The sequence below is a fragment of the Lepidothrix coronata genome, unplaced genomic scaffold, assembly GCF_001604755.1.
Source record: "Lepidothrix coronata isolate B3197 unplaced genomic scaffold, Lepidothrix_coronata-1.0 Scaffold17, whole genome shotgun sequence".
Taxonomy (NCBI): domain Eukaryota; kingdom Metazoa; phylum Chordata; class Aves; order Passeriformes; family Pipridae; genus Lepidothrix; species Lepidothrix coronata.
The window spans coordinates 5,335,288-5,353,163 of record NW_016690197.1 but is presented as its reverse complement, the minus strand read 5'-3'; the positions used below and the strand labels follow the sequence as shown (position 1 = coordinate 5,353,163).

Genomic DNA, 17,876 nt, shown 5'->3' with positions numbered 1-17,876 from the left:
ATGGTCATGAAGTTGGTAGGAAAAAAGCTTCCAAATGCATATTATATGAAAGTAATTGAAACGCTGTATATAATATGTCATTTACAAACCATATTCCAGAAAGGTATGTTACAAATAAAAATGTTGGGAGTCTTCATTGCCAGTGAAAATAAACATAATGAATAATAAGGTGGCAAACCAAAGGACAACAATGCACAAATATCATATTTCGTATTTGTAAGCTGGAAAACATAAATTAGTAATGAAAATTAAGCAGTTGCAAACTCAAGCCATTAAGACAGCAGTTTGCATGGTAGCATTACAATTACCATGCAAATTCTCCTCAGGGCAATTATCCAAACATGTAAAAAAAGCACAAAGTGCGCAATACTGCTCGAGAAGGACAACCTTAGATCAGGCCAACCTCAAACTCCTTAGTGATGAGAACCTAGGCCTAGGAGCCACAGGGATTCTCAGAAAAGACCTATTACGGAACAGATATCTGAAAGATGTAGAAGATTTGAGAAGACAAGAACACTTAGAACAAGACAAACAGCAGTAAGACACTAGTAAGTATAATAAGAAAATGGCTTATACAAAAGAAAACTCGGATACAGTCCTCTTTCCTCCCCCCATATTTGGGATGTATCCACCTGTACAAACAGGGCTGGTCCATTCATACCATTTATAAAGAAACAGTAGCCTTCTAAAAAGTCCTGGTTTATACTACTATAAACTTACTAACATCTACACAGCAAGAGGCATCACCAGATATTAACAGTTGAGTTCACTGTGAATGAAACAGCTTGGGCATCATGTGTGGTCTATTTTTCATTTTAGTACCACTATAATGCATTTCACATGCATTAATTTGAATATTTTCTTTCCTAACATTTCATTATATCATAGACATTCTCTAAATTGTGCCAACTGCCTAAACTATTTTATTGTGCTGTTCAGAGACCAGAAAAGTTAACTGGACTTTATTCACTTCACTAATGTGAACCAGGCTGCGGAAATGTATTTTTGGGAAGAATAGGATGTGGGGCTGGGGGCAGAGTAAAGGGGACATTGTTTCATAATTATGCATGTTGCCACAGTCTTTGAAGGTATCCATCTGGTAGCCTTAATAATAGTTTCCCAGCTTATGAACGCAAATATGATAAGGACTGGTTGCTGACACAAATGTAACTCTTTGACACAGTCATCTTATATCACTGTTACAGGTAATGCCCTCAGCACTTGTCTATCAATGTAGTGAAGATAAGATTTACATATTGCTGAAGCTCATATTTTTTGCTTGTAGCCTAAATTAGCTAAACTCCAATAACTCACAGAAAATGAGAATTTATGAACTTTATTTTTTTCACTCATTATGAGCATGTAAGTCATGATGTTATATGAAGATTCTTAATGTCACAAAACTTATCAAGGCATACTATCTCATTAAAAACTAAAATTACATCTTTCTGGATTTTGTTTATTGTACCTTTCTGCTCTTCCATCCACCCCACCCATCTTCAGCTTGTTTGCTTTGGATTGGAATAAGAAGGAATCAAAACGATACAAATTACATAGGATCCTATCTTAGAATTCCAGTAAATACAAAATGAAAAATAACTATGCATGTAGTAGGGAATCAATAGTAAAGAAAAAAAGAATGATAACATTAAAAAGGTGTCTTACTTGATAAGTAGTGCTATTAAAATCAAGTGAAGCACACTTTTCTATAATATTCAGACTGTCTGCCAGAATCACTAAACACTGATTAGAGCAAAAGTCTTAATTGATCAGAACTTTTAATTTTCATTTAAATTAAAATCAACAGGAAAAACAGAAATATTGATTTATTTTTTTAATCCGTATTATTATTAATTTTATCTGGGGAAAGGCCAAGCAAGCTATTTGTATTTTGTGGGGAATAGAAAGATTATAAGACAAAAAAACCCATTTAAAATACTATGTAGGCATCTTCAGACATTGTCTTAGGATAGATTTAAGTACTTACTTTCCTAAATTAAGAACACTTTGTGTTTGTTAGTTTTTTTGGTTTGGTTTTGGTTTTTTTTTTTAAACCCACAAGTAAACCTTAGAAGTATACTCTTTTCAGAAAGTCGATCTAGAGTATGGTTTGTACATAAGCACGGCAAGAGTAATGGGGCTGGAACCTGGAACTTCAATCATCTGATCAACATGAATAGAAATTTGTTATTTCCCAGAGACCAGAAGATGTATCTTGTGCTCAAAGACACAAAGATACAGGGGTGTCAAACCCCCAGCTTGTTCAGCTGAACACTAATCATCAGTCATGTGAAAGAGAAAAGACATCTGACTTTGAATTTGCAAGTGACAATTAGAGGAACATTTATACAAGAACACACTGAGTATATGTAGTAAAAAAGTCACACTGAGGTAAGAAAGAAGGAAAATTCACAAAAACCTCTTTACATTTCCTTTCAAAGAAACACTTTCCTTTGCACATAAGACATTCTAGAATTACTACAATAACTTAATCCCAAATTCTTTCAACAAGACAAAAGTTTCATATAGCATTTTGTGGATAACTTTTTATTACTACCAGAAAAGTCAGAATACAGAATATCCTTACTACTTTATCATTCACATTTTTTATGGTCAGTGCTTTTACATAAATTAAGTATACAATGGGGTCTTGAAGTCCACATAAATGTAATCTATTCCAACACATCATAGCTCCTTTATGCTGCCGGAATGGCATTCAGTTGCCTTATTGTAAATAAATACCTGATCCAAATTTGTATCTTACTGTTCTATGTTTTGAATTTGTACAGACTTTCATATATTCAGTTTAGCCAGACCATGATAAAATGAAAACAGATGTCCAAGACTGATACCATAAACAATGTATCTTGAAAAGGTTCACCATGAGATACAGGTAGTCATTAAAACACAAAGCACATGTTTTTAAGAAAACCATCAAGTCACATTCAAATTATGCAGGCATTTACACATATACTTAATGCTGCTACTAGCAAAGGTCCAGGTACAGCCAAAGGGATCAGTCAAGATAGTAAAATTGCATCTGTACATGTGGATATGTTCTTCCACAGTTATGCCCTCAATTTTTCATGTTATCTGGCTATATTGAATCAAGGCACAGTGGTTAGAGCACATATTCTGCAATGTTAAGGCAACTGATATTTAGTTATCAGATATTACTAAGTCTTAATTTTGTTCAGATTTCCAGAGCACAGAACAAGGCTATAAGCATCTGAGGTAGTTCAGCTGAAGGATTGTATTTCAATTTAGACACAGAAGAAACAAAACCTTTATGAAATCACTTATTTTAAAAATCCACAAAAAGTTCTCTTACATACTTTGTAAAGAAAATAAAAACATTGACAAACAGGACCTGAGACGTACCTCTGCACCTACATATTTGTAATTTAAATTAAATTTTCACGTTCCTTCAGCTTAATAAACACACAAAATTTCCTCAGATACATTTGTATCAAAAACAAAAAAGGCAGGGACCTTACCTATCTTTCCTACGTTCTCCAATAGATACTGGGCTAATGGAAATCCTAGGTAGTGTAGAAAGAGAGTTCTGAGACTGGCTGCTGGCGAAGGAAGATGTTTCCAAGTTAAGAGGTGACTGGGGAGGAGTTATCAAGCTGGGACTGCTACATTCAGAGTGTGACAAGGAGCCTAAGAAAAGTCAACAGTTGAGTTTTAGCATCCTGTATCTGTCACTGTTTGCAGATCTACACAGACACAGTGAAACACACCACACCCATGTGGACAAGAAAGAGGACTGACTGTTCACTAGTTCTATTACTCATGCAAGGAGCTTAGGGAGACCAGGTAACTAATTTCAGACAGTGCAAATTTACTGTCCTTCATGACTACATGTTAAATCTATCCTCTCCAAGCGTGCATACAACTACTGCCATTCTCAACAGGAGACAAGGTTACAGATAAGCTACACCATAAGCATGTCTGAAAAGACTTAGCAAGGCAAAGTTAAAAAAATAACAGAAAAACAGGAAAGGAGAAGTAAAATAAAAATTTAATATGTAGGTTTATTTTCAAATAAAATATTTATGCGCAACTCTTCCCTTTTCATAGGAGATATATTATTCAAAAAAATAACAGAACCCTAGCATCCAGCATGAATCATACACAGAGACAGGAAAGCTCTGAAATTTCAAACCAGCTTGACATGACTTTGCATCCTTACCCTGGTTGTACCCTCCCTAAGTAATCTACTGAACAAATGCCCTGACACAAACAGTTTGCTTCCTCTGAAAAGTGAGAGAAAATAAACCTCAAATTACTAACCACAAATGAAAGCCATTTTTAAGAATTATACTTGCCCAGTTAGGAAAAGCACTGCATACAGTACTTTAAGGCTACAGAACATTTGAGCAGTCATGGCAGTGAGGAGTTGCCAATTGCTTGTCAGCAAACCCTTAATTCTACAGCACTCCAACCACTGTTTGTATCATGTCTTTAAATAGCCTCCACCAAGCAGTTTTGAGTGAAGTACTGAAATATTTTCACTGCATTTCAAAATATAATTTACAATCAGTGATGTAATAGTAAGAAAATAATATACCTAAAGGATGAAAAATGCAGGTCATTTCGCTGTTAAAACTTTCAAGGCATTATTCTAGAAGAAAGTACAACTATAAAACATACTCATACATAAGAGTAAGCATTGCTTACTCTTACTTTTTGTCTGCACTTTTACTTAGTGTGCCATGTACTCTAGTCAACTAACAGAAAAAGCAACTTTCATTAGAAAGTTTTTTTTTGGTTTTTTTTTTAACATTTCTGTGGCAAAACCTAGATTTTGAAACCTTAATAAAACTGTCATTTTAGATTTCAGTGCTATCTGATTTAACAACTGCAAAGGCTTTGTATTGGTAATACAGAAAACAGTGTGATTAAATTATTTATGAAATAATTCACCTCTGTCAGAGCCCATCATGGACCTTGGATATCTTGGTGTTAAAGGGATCTTAATTCTTTCTGTTCTGTATTGCAAGTTACTTGAAGAACCTATTTTTAAAACAAGGAAACATTACAATGATAGAAGTAAAAGCAACTACAAACAAAAAAAGTACATTTAGATTCTACTTCTTCAATGAGCATTAAAATGGCTTTTGAATGATCAAGTCATAATTGCGAATATCATCTTTCTAGTGAATTATCTTGATTACACAGTCAGTATAAACAGAGCACAATGCAGCTATATAGTATATATGCACTGTTCATTCCTGTATGAAAAAATATGTTGAGCATTTTCCTATCAAATGAAACTTAACTTGAAGTCCAAGCAAGATCTAACATCTCTGTTTACTAAGAATCCATGGGACTTTGCAAAAGGCATTTAATTATTCTGATTACATTCTGCTTGGATGAGAATATAACATTGATACTGGTTGCAAACCATTATGCCCCTTTTTGCTGTGGTTACAAAGCTACCATGCTCTATTCAGATGCAACTGCCAACCACTGATGGAATACAGGGAACACAAACATGCACAAAACCCCCAGTTATTACATAATTTAAAATTTAAATAAATCGAAAGTGTTACAATATCATTGCCACAAAGCATGCATTTGTATAGCCAAAGTATCATTAGGCTAGGCATAAACAATTTTACATGTCAATCAACTAAACATAAGCATAACTTATCTTCAAACAATACAGTTTACATTAGGTCATTAGTCATCCTTGAGTTTTTGTTCAGAGGGCTCTCTCCCTTTCTTTTCTTCCCTCCACCTCACTGAGCCTCAACCTCTGGTTGTGCCTCCCTTCTCTCTAAGGGTACTTTCAAAGAGTAACAGGCACAGAAAGGAGAATGATTCACACACATAGAGCATTTCAAAGACACTGTAAAGAACTGCTTAAACACAGCTACTTCTGGGGAACACTTTTAGTCATAAACTCACAAAAAATGAAGAAAAGGAACACAGGAAGCCTTTAAGCTTTGCTAGCTATGACAATCCCACAACATGGGCACTTAATGAATTTTCCATTTATTATTTGTCTCCAATATATAGGAGTCCCACAGGAAATTAAACAGAAAAGCTAGTTACCAAGTCTGGCACTAGATGGTAATGAATTTGAGCCATGAGATGCTCTTGTACGTGAATTTTCAGAGTAGTCATTGGAGTGTTTATGACTTAGGTCCAAACTCAGGCGACCTTGATGCTGGGAACTACATCAAAAGAAAAGGACAATAGGGCAACAGTTAGAACTGGGCAAAGAACTGCAGCAAACAGCAACTGGCCAACAAAAAATTTTGGTTAGCCCCATGCTACTGAATAAAACAAATGCTTCTCTCCTTCCCACTTCCCCATTGTCCCATCATTTTATGAATTTAGAGAAGTCAGAGGAAAAATAGTGTAAAGTACTAAAAAAAGGGGGAAAGGTTTATTTGTTTTGGCAAGGACAAGAAAAAATATTAGAAATTAGTCAATTAAAAAAATTAATTTCTTCAGTTAATTAAAAAACTTTGTCAGTATCAGTCAGTAGGACACAGTGAAACCTAATCCATCAGTTACTGAAAAACATGAAAGCAACTGCCACACCACCTATATGCAATAATGGTTTTGAGAACCCTGGATCAAAATAACACACAGCAGCAGCATGTTTCAATCTTCACTGTATCAAACTACCAGAAGCAATTTCATCCTAATGAAAACAAAATGTTAAGGAGATATAAATTTCAAAACACCTGGGATGCAGATGCTGATGACATATCTGGCTGGCAACTGATGGGCAATTGCTGGTGTGAACTCTATGGCTCCAGGCAGTATAGATTGGATTTCTCATGACAGCAGTCACTGCAGGGCACGGTGCTAAGCTTCTTGGTACTGTCCCTGCTTAAGATGACAAAAGCACATTCTCACCAACATTATTAGCATATAAACTACAGATTTAAAATATACCTAAATGTTTTTATAATTATGTATTCTAACATGTATGTGTATGACAAATAAAAATATTGGCATACAAATAAGTTATTAAGTACCATAGGACACCTTTTAGATAATTTATGCATGTTTAAAATCTGGTTTATAATTTTGTAATGAGGCAGGAACAAAGTGGATTATATTACCAAAAATGAAGCCAATCACTGCATATCATTTTAATATGCACTGGTAAATAAAAGATTTTCTCTGTTTTCAAGTATGGAAGTTTTTTATACAGCAACAAAAATTCTGCATTTCTCTTTGAATAGTCATCTGACTGGCACACAAGTTTTTATTTGGTTCTTGAACTGACTGCAGATAAAATTATTCTGGTTCTTCTCTTTTGTTGCCCCAATGACTCCTAGTTCTAGTGTGACTTGAAATTCTAGTATTTCAGTATTTATTTATGAAACTTAAACTGTTCTTTTAAATACACTCATCCTTCAGTACTCAACCAAAGTCTATCTTAAAATTTCCACCTAAATGATTTGGTAGCATAGAATACAATAGCAAAAACTTTTTCTCATTTCAAGACAGACTCATATTGTCTAATGTAGATTTGACTTTACTCAGTTATTGTGCAAAGGTATCATACTAAGATAAAGGTTAACTAAAAGATTAGAAATAATACCTTTAAATACTTTTTCTACTATCATTAAGAGAGAGAGAAAATGAGAGAAACGAGTAAAAGAAATCCAAGTAGAGCAAATGTTTCTTCATCTGAGCTACTCTTGAGCATGTCTTTACATTCTGAACTGACTGGTACACCATGGTTTGAGACTATCCTTTGTTCCAGATAAACCAATTACCTTCAAGGTCTCCAGTAAGAATAAAATCTTCCATAATTTCTAGAACTTGCAGGAGTTTAGGGCTTTACTAGAATGGAGAGTACACTCATAAAAATGAATATTGTTTTCATTTGAAATTCAAGATTAATAATACAACTGCTGAAAACTGGAATCTAAGATTAGACACTAAAGACTGAACAATTTACCAAACACTTCTTGACTATTTCAAAGTAACTAGCATACAATAACCTAGTTACCTCCTCTAGCACTCAGTTTAGTCTGTGCCAATTCTAAACCTGCTGACATGAACTTCAGTACCAACAACTCTTGGATCAACTGAGACAATATGCTGTTTTCTGTTCCACCTGATTATACTGAGATATATATGTATTTATATATTTTTTATTTTTGTATAAATGTCTATATATATATAAGTGCTTGTGAGCCCTCTTCAGCATCTCAGCATCGCAAGCACACTCGCATTTAACCTTTAATTAAGATCACAACCAGTTTGGGCACTTAACTTCAGATACCCCCAAGTATTTGATTTCCAATAGGCAGAACTTAATATGTTGCACTTCCTGAATATCAGATCTTTTTCCTTGGAAGTATTTCAGAAATTAAGCAGCTAAAGCCTAGGACACCTGCATTTACTGTTCACTTTCAAAAACACTGGAAATCTTACTTGTCTCCCTAATGGACAGGCTACACCTTTTTCTCCACTAATGTATTCAAAACTTCTCTGCACAGAAACTGATGAAACACAGCTGTCTTAGTGGTTCTTAAACAGGTTTCACTTCTTTACAGTCCAAAAGCTGAGCAGGCCACGTTCAGACTACAACAGACCATGGAAATATGTTTTGTGAGTTATGTTTCTTCTTTACTTACAACAAAAAATCTCCAATACAGACAAGTCCCTTGGGGCATTCCTAGAAAGTACTTAGGAGTTGTGCCACTCACCTGCTGACATGTTGCCAGTGTATAAGGCAGCAGGCACAAAGCCATCACTGTGCCTTGCAGAACGTTTTGGTGAATACGGTGCCCACTCCTGTAGCTCTGGAGACAGATGTTCCTCACTAGCTGGAGCATATTTCTGTGCCTACAAGATCAGAGAAATTTGATTACAGGAAGTTGGAGATTCAGAAGAATAAAATGGCAAAACTGTGAAGGCAGCAAGCAACATCAAACTTTCTAGCATCTCTTCCAGAATGTGCCACCACAGTGCTTCTTACACCTCTGTCTTTCAATGATGCTGCTCCCTTCTACTCATTTTTCCTCCATCCTGCTTTGTTATTCTTTTTTATTGTTTTGTAATCATTTTAGGCCAATATTTGCAACTTACTGATATATTTTCCTTCAGTAGAACACCCAGCATTTAGATACATTTCTCCTTTAAAACAATGCTTTCACAGGACATTTCAATTGTTATTTCAGCCACTACTACTGCAAGTGTTTGCTAAAGAAGATCTGTCTAACAAGCCAGAAAGAGTTTTCCTCTAAGCCTGTAGATCCAGATACATGTGGAGCAACCTCTCTTCAACAAGCAATTCGGGTTTTGGAACCATCACAACTTCTGCTTGTAACAAGTAGACATTGGTGAATTGAGAAACATGATATTGACTGTGATGCTAGAGAGCTGCAAGTGCAGGGCTCAGCACATGGAGTTTACACATTTCAAATGTACAACATAAAATATTAGATTGGAGTATGTAATAAGTGAAAAATAATTACTGAAAAGATACTTACAGTTTTTATGATAGCAGTATTTTAATCAAATGAAGAGTTAGTGAGAGCACAAAGACTCTAAAAGGCAGAGGTGCCTTCTTGGAACACCAGTACTTGATCATGTCCACAGCTGTACTAGTAATTGTACCACCTACTATTCAGGGATTAAAGTTCACTCAAATTTATCAGCTTATCAAAGTACACAAAATTAACTGTGTATATACACAACTAAGGAAACTGACAACATCCAATATGGCTATAAATTCAACTACACTGTATTTTGGTATTATAGATACTACTTCGGGAGTGAGTACATGCTGACTGGACCCTACTGTCACAACAGCCCAATGTAGTTGCAATGCACAAGGACAATTCCACCAGAAAGAAATTTTCATAGTGAGTTATGTCCACATTTTGAGGCACAATATCACTTGTGCTCTTCAGTCAACAATTTTAGAGTTACAAAGCTCTAACTACTTTCTGGGCAGACAGGGGAGAAATTAAGGAAAGAAGAATAAAAAAATTTTGTAGAACTTACTCCTAATTTAACTCTAGAAAAAAGATTAACTAATACAGTAAGTAACCTTAAAGAAAAAAAATCATCACTTGGTAATTCTATTATACAATTTTCTTCTTTAGCTCAAATCAGCATCAACATGACATCTGTAACATCGTTTGGGCACCACGTGGGAGCAACCACAATATGTCCCTGTATATCCTTTCTTGTCTCTTAAACAGTGACTGTCAAAACCAACCCTCTGTTCCAGCTAACAAATCTCTTAGGCAAAACTCCCCACCTGCGCCCTTGTCACAGTTGGAAACTCTTTACTCACAATAGAAATATTACTACAATTATAACCAGGGGAGTGCATATGCTCATAACAATGCACTACAATGAAGCATGGGACTATCAGTGCTAATGGATCAACTTGATATTCCACATAAAACAAACATCCCATCTTCAAATGTGTTCAATATCTTGATCTTATTTTGTTGTTATATATGTGCTAAAACATGACATTAGAATATACTCTTTTTCACTTTTTCCAGTGCAGTTCTTGATGAAAACTTGTGACCTTTCTCTTAGCCCTATTGCATGTCAGACCTACTCAAAATAAATCTGCTGATTTCAGCTACAACATTAAACATTTATGCTTTTCTGTCATTTGTTGTGCTGGTTTTGGCTGGGAAAAAGTTCATTTTCTGCATAGTACCTAGTATGGACCATTTTGGATTGTGCTGGTAACAGTGTTGGTAATACAGCTATGTTTTCATTTTTGCTGAGCAGCGCTTACATAGAGTCTTAAAGCTCTCTTTTTTCCCTAAAAATGTGCAGAATATAGCTCCAAACCCTGTACTGCTTCTAATTCAGCTTCTGCTGTCTGTATTGTTTCTAAAGTTCCATGAACAGGTGGGATTATTCAGGTATAAACAAGTATGGACAATGAATACGAAATTCTAAATAATTATGATGTTATTACATAGAAACAAAAATAACACTTTTATAAATGTCAGTTTTGAGTTGGGAAAGAAAAAAAGAGTCTCTATCTGCCACCTGAGCAAATCTGAGGCAGTAGACCTGATACAATGTTATTGATTATGTTACTTTAGACAATGCAGTCATTTAAATAGGTTTTTCTTCCCAGAATCAAAAAATTTTTCATCCATCTACTCTGTCAAGACATGACCCACCATCTTCTCAGCACAGCTGTTTATTCTAACAAATTATATGCTGATTTTGAACTATATTATTATATCATATCCTCATAAACAATTCATCTTTTTCGTGTAATGTGCCTAACACCCTACGGATTTCAGGTAAGATGTACAAAATTATTTACACACGTAGAAAAACTTACAAAAAACCAACACTATGAATGGTACACCTCATTCCATTAAATTGTACAGTGAGCTGCATAACCAATCTGACTTTTGTAAAACTTCAGAGGCCCTATTTTCAGTTTTTCTAAGGCTGATGCTTTGTATTTTTCTTTACATTTTTTCAGGTTGTCAAAAACTTGTATACAAGAGAGCCCAGATCTTCCAAGAAATGGCATTAAAATCCAAGATGTGGCTGCTAAGCAGAACTCTATAATTCTGTTTGGTGGTCACCACTGCCTGTTAAATACTGCAACTCCATAAACTGGTTTTGTATTTTGAGATACTGCCAAGTGCCAACTGAGCCTCAGCTCAGGGGACCTGGATTCTGAGGGCAGGCTATGCTTCTCTGGCTCTGGCACATAACTGGGCTCCCAAAACCACACTGAAAATACACTTCAAGGTTTCTAGTTTTGTGCTTCAATAGATCAAGCTTCTACCTGAAGGGCAGGATTAGGAATGGGCACAGGGGTCATTTTATGCCTCAGAGCAGGAGCCGATTTTGGCCTTGGTCTTTTAATCTCTGGCTCTTCAACTCTTTGAAAACCAATGTCATCTTCACAGGATTTCCTTGAAGACAAATGAGCGCAGTCAATTCCCTCCTCCCGATAATAATGCCCAGTATTCCTGCTGTGCCCCTTGAGAGTAGCAGAGTCCTGTTTAAGTGCCAAGGAAACTGGAGCTTGGGCAGTGGCTGGGCTGGTGGGTGGTGATCCAGTTGTAACTGTAGACTCTGATGCAGAGCTTGCCTGCTGTTTATGTTTAAATTTGATAGAGTCACTTCTCTTAGGAGGAGTTGGAGGAGTTGAAGCCACTTCAGCTTTTGATGGCTGAGGTGAATGGCCTGTCACCTGATTAGGGGAAAGGTACTCCAGTTTGGGAGGAGTTGGTGGCCTTTTGAAAGTATCAGGGTCAAAGATAGATTTTCTTTGTTTTGGCTTTTTGTACACAGAGAACTTTTCTGTTTCTGTTGCTGAGATATTAACCATGACTTTTGGCCAGGTACCACCACTATGCTTAGTTCCATGTCCTTTGTCAAATGCTGTCTCAACCATCATACAGTCAGCTCCTGTAGGTTCATAAGGCAGTCTCCTGCTGTCCAAGTCAACAGCTCCATAGCCTTGGTCCCCATATGTCTCTGGGCTGAAGGAGCTGAGACTGTGTTCTGAATTACTATGGCAACTGTGCACTGTGTTCCTACGAGAGTCTACTCGTAATGTGTTATTAGGGAAAGGTTTGTGATCACAAAACGAAGCGCTGCCCTGATCACTCTGGTCCTTCTTGCCGTCCATGATGTCTGGATTGAAAATGTCAGTCTGGGTTGAGCTGTTGAGCTTCAGATTTCTTTTGTTTTGGGCTTGTATCTCTGATGCATGAACCCTACAGTTTGATATTTTTTCTGAATCCTTTAAATTTTCAAATATATTTTGACCACTCCAAGATGAACTCTGAGGGAAAACCTAAAACAAAAAACATGTGTCATCACTTTATTATTTTGGCTGATTTCTGTTTAGTATGAGTCATATCCTAACCTCCTTGATTTACCTATACTTGAATATACACTGAGACATGTATAGACACAGTTGGGAAAGGTTTAATAATGTCTTACAATTCAAAGCACAGAACTTCAGATAAAATGAAGCTAGAAACTTTTTGTAACTTTTTCAGAACAATTCCAAAAGGACAACTCCACATGGCAGCAGAAGTACTGACTGAAAGTGAAGGGACCTGCATTCTACTTCTACCTCTGATAAGTGATGATAATAAGACATCTTTCACTGCCCATTTACTTTCAAACATTTCATCTTTTTACTTTCTTAAAACCTCAAACTCTCTAGATCTGAAATTATCACTCTCAAAGGCCATGTGACAGGCCCAGTATAACAAGATTCTACATGCAATAAGCAAAACAGAATAATACTTCTATAGAAATAAGCCTGAAAAAGAAAGCCCTGTACTTAATCTTCATGACAGCTTAAGTTCAGTTTTCTGCACAACTCTCTCCTAAGTAAAAGTTAACATTCTTTAGTCAGGAGGCAGTTTATCTTTCATGTACAAAAACACTGCAGCTCTGAAGCAAAAACCAAGAAGCAGCAAGCAACTGAGGTAGCAGTCATTTCATGTGACCAGCAAACAAATGGGAAAGAAGATTAAGTTAGTCTCATTTCCTACTAGATGCCACAAGAGCCTTACTTTGGAAATAACTGTTGAGTGACTGTACCATCAGTGAAATGCATCCAGGTGGTCTTATTTTTACCAGAGACTTTCCCATGTTGATGTATTGTTTTTTTTCATATACTCTTCCCTGAACAAGTAAAGTAATTCCGCATAAGTTCAAGAAAATTCTGCAAATTTAGCTTCTCCTACTCACCTTCATCAGTGACAGGGTAAGGGAATCCCTACAGTTCCGTAGCAAAGCTTCACATTCAGTAAGCGACTTATTATCTAGTGCAATGCCATTGATCTAAACACAAAGAAACCCACAACAGACATCTGTAAATCAAAGGTAACAGGTGGGCAGGAGCTTAACATAGAATATCTCTGAGACAGGGAAAACACTAGTTTTATATGTTTACCTGACTTAAGTCTGGTTGACCTTTTTTCCCCACTTCCTAAATGAGTGGAGAATGGTAAACATGTAACTACAATTTGCTATTCCTCCCAGGGACATGGTGTAAAAACACTTGTTCACTGCACCAGCCCCTGTGCAGTTGTACACAGACCGTAACCACCTCACGTTTCACTAGGAATTAATAAATCACACCGGTCAGCTAAGGCTGCAAATGCACAAAGGGAGAGATTTCCTCCCCGGAACAGATGACATCTGTGACAGCAAAATTTAGAAGACAAGAAACCTTTCATCCAATCAAGGGATGCCTTTTTGGAACTGACCTCTCCTAGACAATATAACAATCGCGAATATCATTACATATAAGCCAAGTGTGAAGAGTTAGTGCTTCTGTCAAAAGTTGTCATATGAACTAAGCACAACAGATAACCCACAGATTATGTTAAGAACTCAGCATACAAAAACATTAATTTAGAATAAATACTTTGTGAATTTACAAAAAGGGCTTAATATTGCACAAGTAAAAAACTGATTGGAACGTTTAGCATTTTAAAGATTAGCATCAATGATAACACTTCAAAATAAATAAAAATAAGAAAAGGCAAATGCATTCTTAAGACTTACAGCAATTATTCTATCTCCCACAGTAAGGGAACCCTCTTTGGCAGCTGGGCTTCCAGGCACAACAGCAGCAACAAATACTCCATTTTCTAGACTGACCCCACTATCTGAAAATCACAAAGAAGAATTTACTCCTGCAATTCAAATATCTTGCTCACATGGCACATCTAACCTGCCTGCACAAGAAATAAATATGACTACCAAATCACCTGAATTTCAATTTCTGAAAACCCTTTTAAAGAAATAATAACACAGAGGGGGAAAGCAGGGATTTTGAATATCCCAAAATTTAATATAATCAAATGGGTGACTGGGTTTAACAGTCTTGTTTATACTCCCAGCAACACTCCAAACAGGCTGCTAACTAGAATGAAATATTAAAAACCTAAACCCACCAAAGAACAAAAAGAAAAGCTATACTTACAGAATAAAGCTATCACCAATAATAGCATTCTTAGTTTGCTAAAAAAACCCCATAAAATAATGAAATCCCTATCTAGGAGGCCATAACAGTTTAAGTGGGGTTTAAGCAAAGGCTCTGAGAACATGTACCTTTATGTCAAGCCATTTCTGGTTCAACAAACATGTATCATGTTTGTTGAACAATCCTTTACAGCCATTACCTTTATGTCCGGAAACATTGATGTGAAGAGGTGTTATCACTCGCCCACCTAATGACTTCCTTCTTCGAACCACCATATTAATAACACCTCCTCCATTCAGAACAGCTTTTATAACTTGCTTTTTATCCTTATTAGTAAGATCCACATCATTTATCTTCAGCAACCAATCATTCACTCTGGTAGATAAAAATAAGCAGGTCGGTGTTGTAAGCACACTTTGCTGGACACAGCACATGAAAAACATTCCATGAAAAGGCATGTAATAGAGCTGATCTCAATAAACTAATCCTTCATTATCTGGAGTTCTCCATTCCTGAAAAAGCATTAAGCAGCAGCCAAATGAAAACCAGGACTTCTAGTCTGCGCTTCACTTGGAAAAATATATCCTCAAATCACTAATGACTACTTCTTATTTAAAAGCAACTCTGTGGACTGAGGCCAGTTACTAAAAACCTTCTATCAACATTAAGAACAGGAGATGGTTTTACATGAGCCCTTGCTCTACTCTCCTTTCCTCTAGCTCTCCCTCAATAATTTACTCTCATGTCTTTCCCAAAATTTAAATAAATAGATCTAAGCTTGAGGACATAATAAGGGAGTAGGTGGGACACAGTGAAACAAAAGAACATTTAAAATTCTGTTGAGTTTTAAGTGCTGAGTCAAACAGTGTTTAATTTCTGTAATGCTTTTAGGCACTGGTCTTCTCAGTGTGATTTCCCAACTAACAAGAACAATATACACGTGATCAGTGATAAAAAAAAGAACTTTAAAAAAATGGGAAATACTGAAGACAATTTACAATACGCTCATATTTAGTTTATTATGACCAACAAAAGACAGGTGTCTTCCAAAGGCAAATCCCACCTTAACCGACCATCAGCAATGCTTCCTTTGTCTACTTTGGTAACGAAGATCCCACAGTCTCCAGGGAGGTATGGCTCATTCACACCTTCTGCCACATCAAAACCAAGTGCTTTCAAGTCCATGTCATCCTAATAAATATTAACAAGTGATTCAACTGCACTGGCAAATATTGTCAGTTAGCAAGAGGCATTACTGCATGTTTGCACAATGCATTTATATTTACAGTGTTCCTGTACTAGGCAAGTTTTTATTTTTTGTACATAAATATATAAGCTCCCAATTCCATTAGTTATTAGGCATTCTCTGGCATTAGAATGATCCTTCTCTCTCAGATTAAGGCTGAAATAATACAGAAGGGTAATTTCACCCAAGAACAGAAAAGCAGAAGGGCATGTGAGAAAGCATGTTCAGACTCATATAACCTGCTTTAAGGTTGATGACAGCTGTGTAATGAGAGAATAAGGACATGTTCCCCAAGAATGGGCACTACTTGAGGAAAAAACAATTGCAAAGGTAAGGAAACAGCAGTCTTAGTGATGAACTCTGACAGACCTCTGCTTTGATATGGCTACAGACTAGAAGTAAACAGAAAAGAAAGCTCTAACATTAAGGGAGACCATTTCTAAATACAGATTTAGAGGTGATATTCTACCAAGCCTGACCCAAACAGATCATCCTTGATATGAAAGGTGATAAACATCTTTAACAGATGTGTTACTGAACCAAACAGGGAAATTTTAACGTAGTGTTTGCTTTAGTAAATGGTAAAGTCACTGTAAGAAACAAAACTGGTCAAAATAAATCGGGACCAACTGACCACAAACTGATTTATAATTGCTGTTTTCAATGTTAAATAACACACTTCTAAATATTACAGAACTCTGCTTGAAATCTAATGGACCAACCATCTCAGCATAGTGAAAGGTGATAATACTTGAAATTTAAAATCTAAAATGAAAAAAACTAAGTAGAGCTTAAATCAGATGTGTAAGCACAGTTCAACTAATCCCTTCAAAATCAGAAGAGTATAACGCCATCATGGAGTGCAAAAGATGCCTGATAAAAGCTGAAGATAAAGTATGTGAAAATATGAATATTTACCAGAAAATAAATTGAGCTAAACTTAACAAAAATATACTAAAATCCTTATGATTCTTCCAAATGTTCTATATAAGAAAAAAATTTCATAGGGAAGAACATGAGGCTGCCATAAAATAAAGATCAAGTAGAGATTACAATATCATTGCACAGCATCAGAGTTGAAAAGTGAATATTATTTCTCTCAGTTTTGAACTGAGTGATTATGTAGAACATAAGCTTAAGCAGACAAGTGAAGTTTAAGCAAAAATAAAAGGATTGAAATGTATTCAACACTATAATCTCAATCCTGGAATTCAACCGCTGGTAGGTCAGCAAGGATTTTTTCCATATATCTAATCTAGGTTGGCATGATGTTGTTATTACTGTAATTTGACAGCAGCAAGTGTTTAGAAAAGGGAAACACATTCTAAATAACTAAATGGAAATGGAATTGAATGCACATGAATGGCAAATTCATCAGACTGCAATGGTGTTTACCACTAGTACATCATATGCTGGACTTTCTAACTAATTTTATAGACAATGGAAAAGAAAAATTATTAGTTATCAGTTAAAATAGAGAAGATGGCAAGGCACGAAACTTGATGATGGAGCTGGGAAAGGATGAAAAAGCATGGTGAAAGGGGAATTATCCCCAAAGGAATTTACAGACAGTGGTTCTGATGGATCAGCACTGGTACCCAGTTCATACTGACTTTTGAATATATATTTCAAAGTATAATAATACTAAATATTATTTTTAGTGTCAAAAAAGGAATGTAT

The 17,876-nt window shown here is 35.9% G+C and overlaps 1 protein-coding gene across 4 annotated transcripts in view; it reads right to left on the bottom strand.

The window, feature by feature from the left end:
• Nucleotides 1–17,876, bottom strand: part of DLG5 (discs large MAGUK scaffold protein 5) — a 106,701-nt gene that overhangs the window by 14,316 nt on the left and 74,509 nt on the right. Inside the window, exons 12-22 of one of the 4 annotated variants that reach the window (XM_017807116.1) lie at nucleotides 16,014–16,141; nucleotides 15,150–15,325; nucleotides 14,530–14,633; nucleotides 13,708–13,800; nucleotides 11,777–12,796; nucleotides 8,694–8,832; nucleotides 6,708–6,855; nucleotides 6,067–6,188; nucleotides 4,933–5,022; nucleotides 3,498–3,666; nucleotides 404–481 (exon numbers count right to left, since the gene is read on the bottom strand). In XM_017807116.1, coding sequence (XP_017662605.1) covers nucleotides 404–481; nucleotides 3,498–3,666; nucleotides 4,933–5,022; nucleotides 6,067–6,188; nucleotides 6,708–6,855; nucleotides 8,694–8,832; nucleotides 11,777–12,796; nucleotides 13,708–13,800; nucleotides 14,530–14,633; nucleotides 15,150–15,325; nucleotides 16,014–16,141 — 2,267 coding nt within the window. The remainder of the gene's footprint in view (nucleotides 1–403; nucleotides 482–3,497; nucleotides 3,667–4,932; nucleotides 5,023–6,066; nucleotides 6,189–6,707; nucleotides 6,856–8,693; nucleotides 8,833–11,776; nucleotides 12,797–13,707; nucleotides 13,801–14,529; nucleotides 14,634–15,149; nucleotides 15,326–16,013; nucleotides 16,142–17,876) is intronic. The other 3 variants (XM_017807117.1, XM_017807118.1, XM_017807119.1) reach the window with 3 other exon arrangements.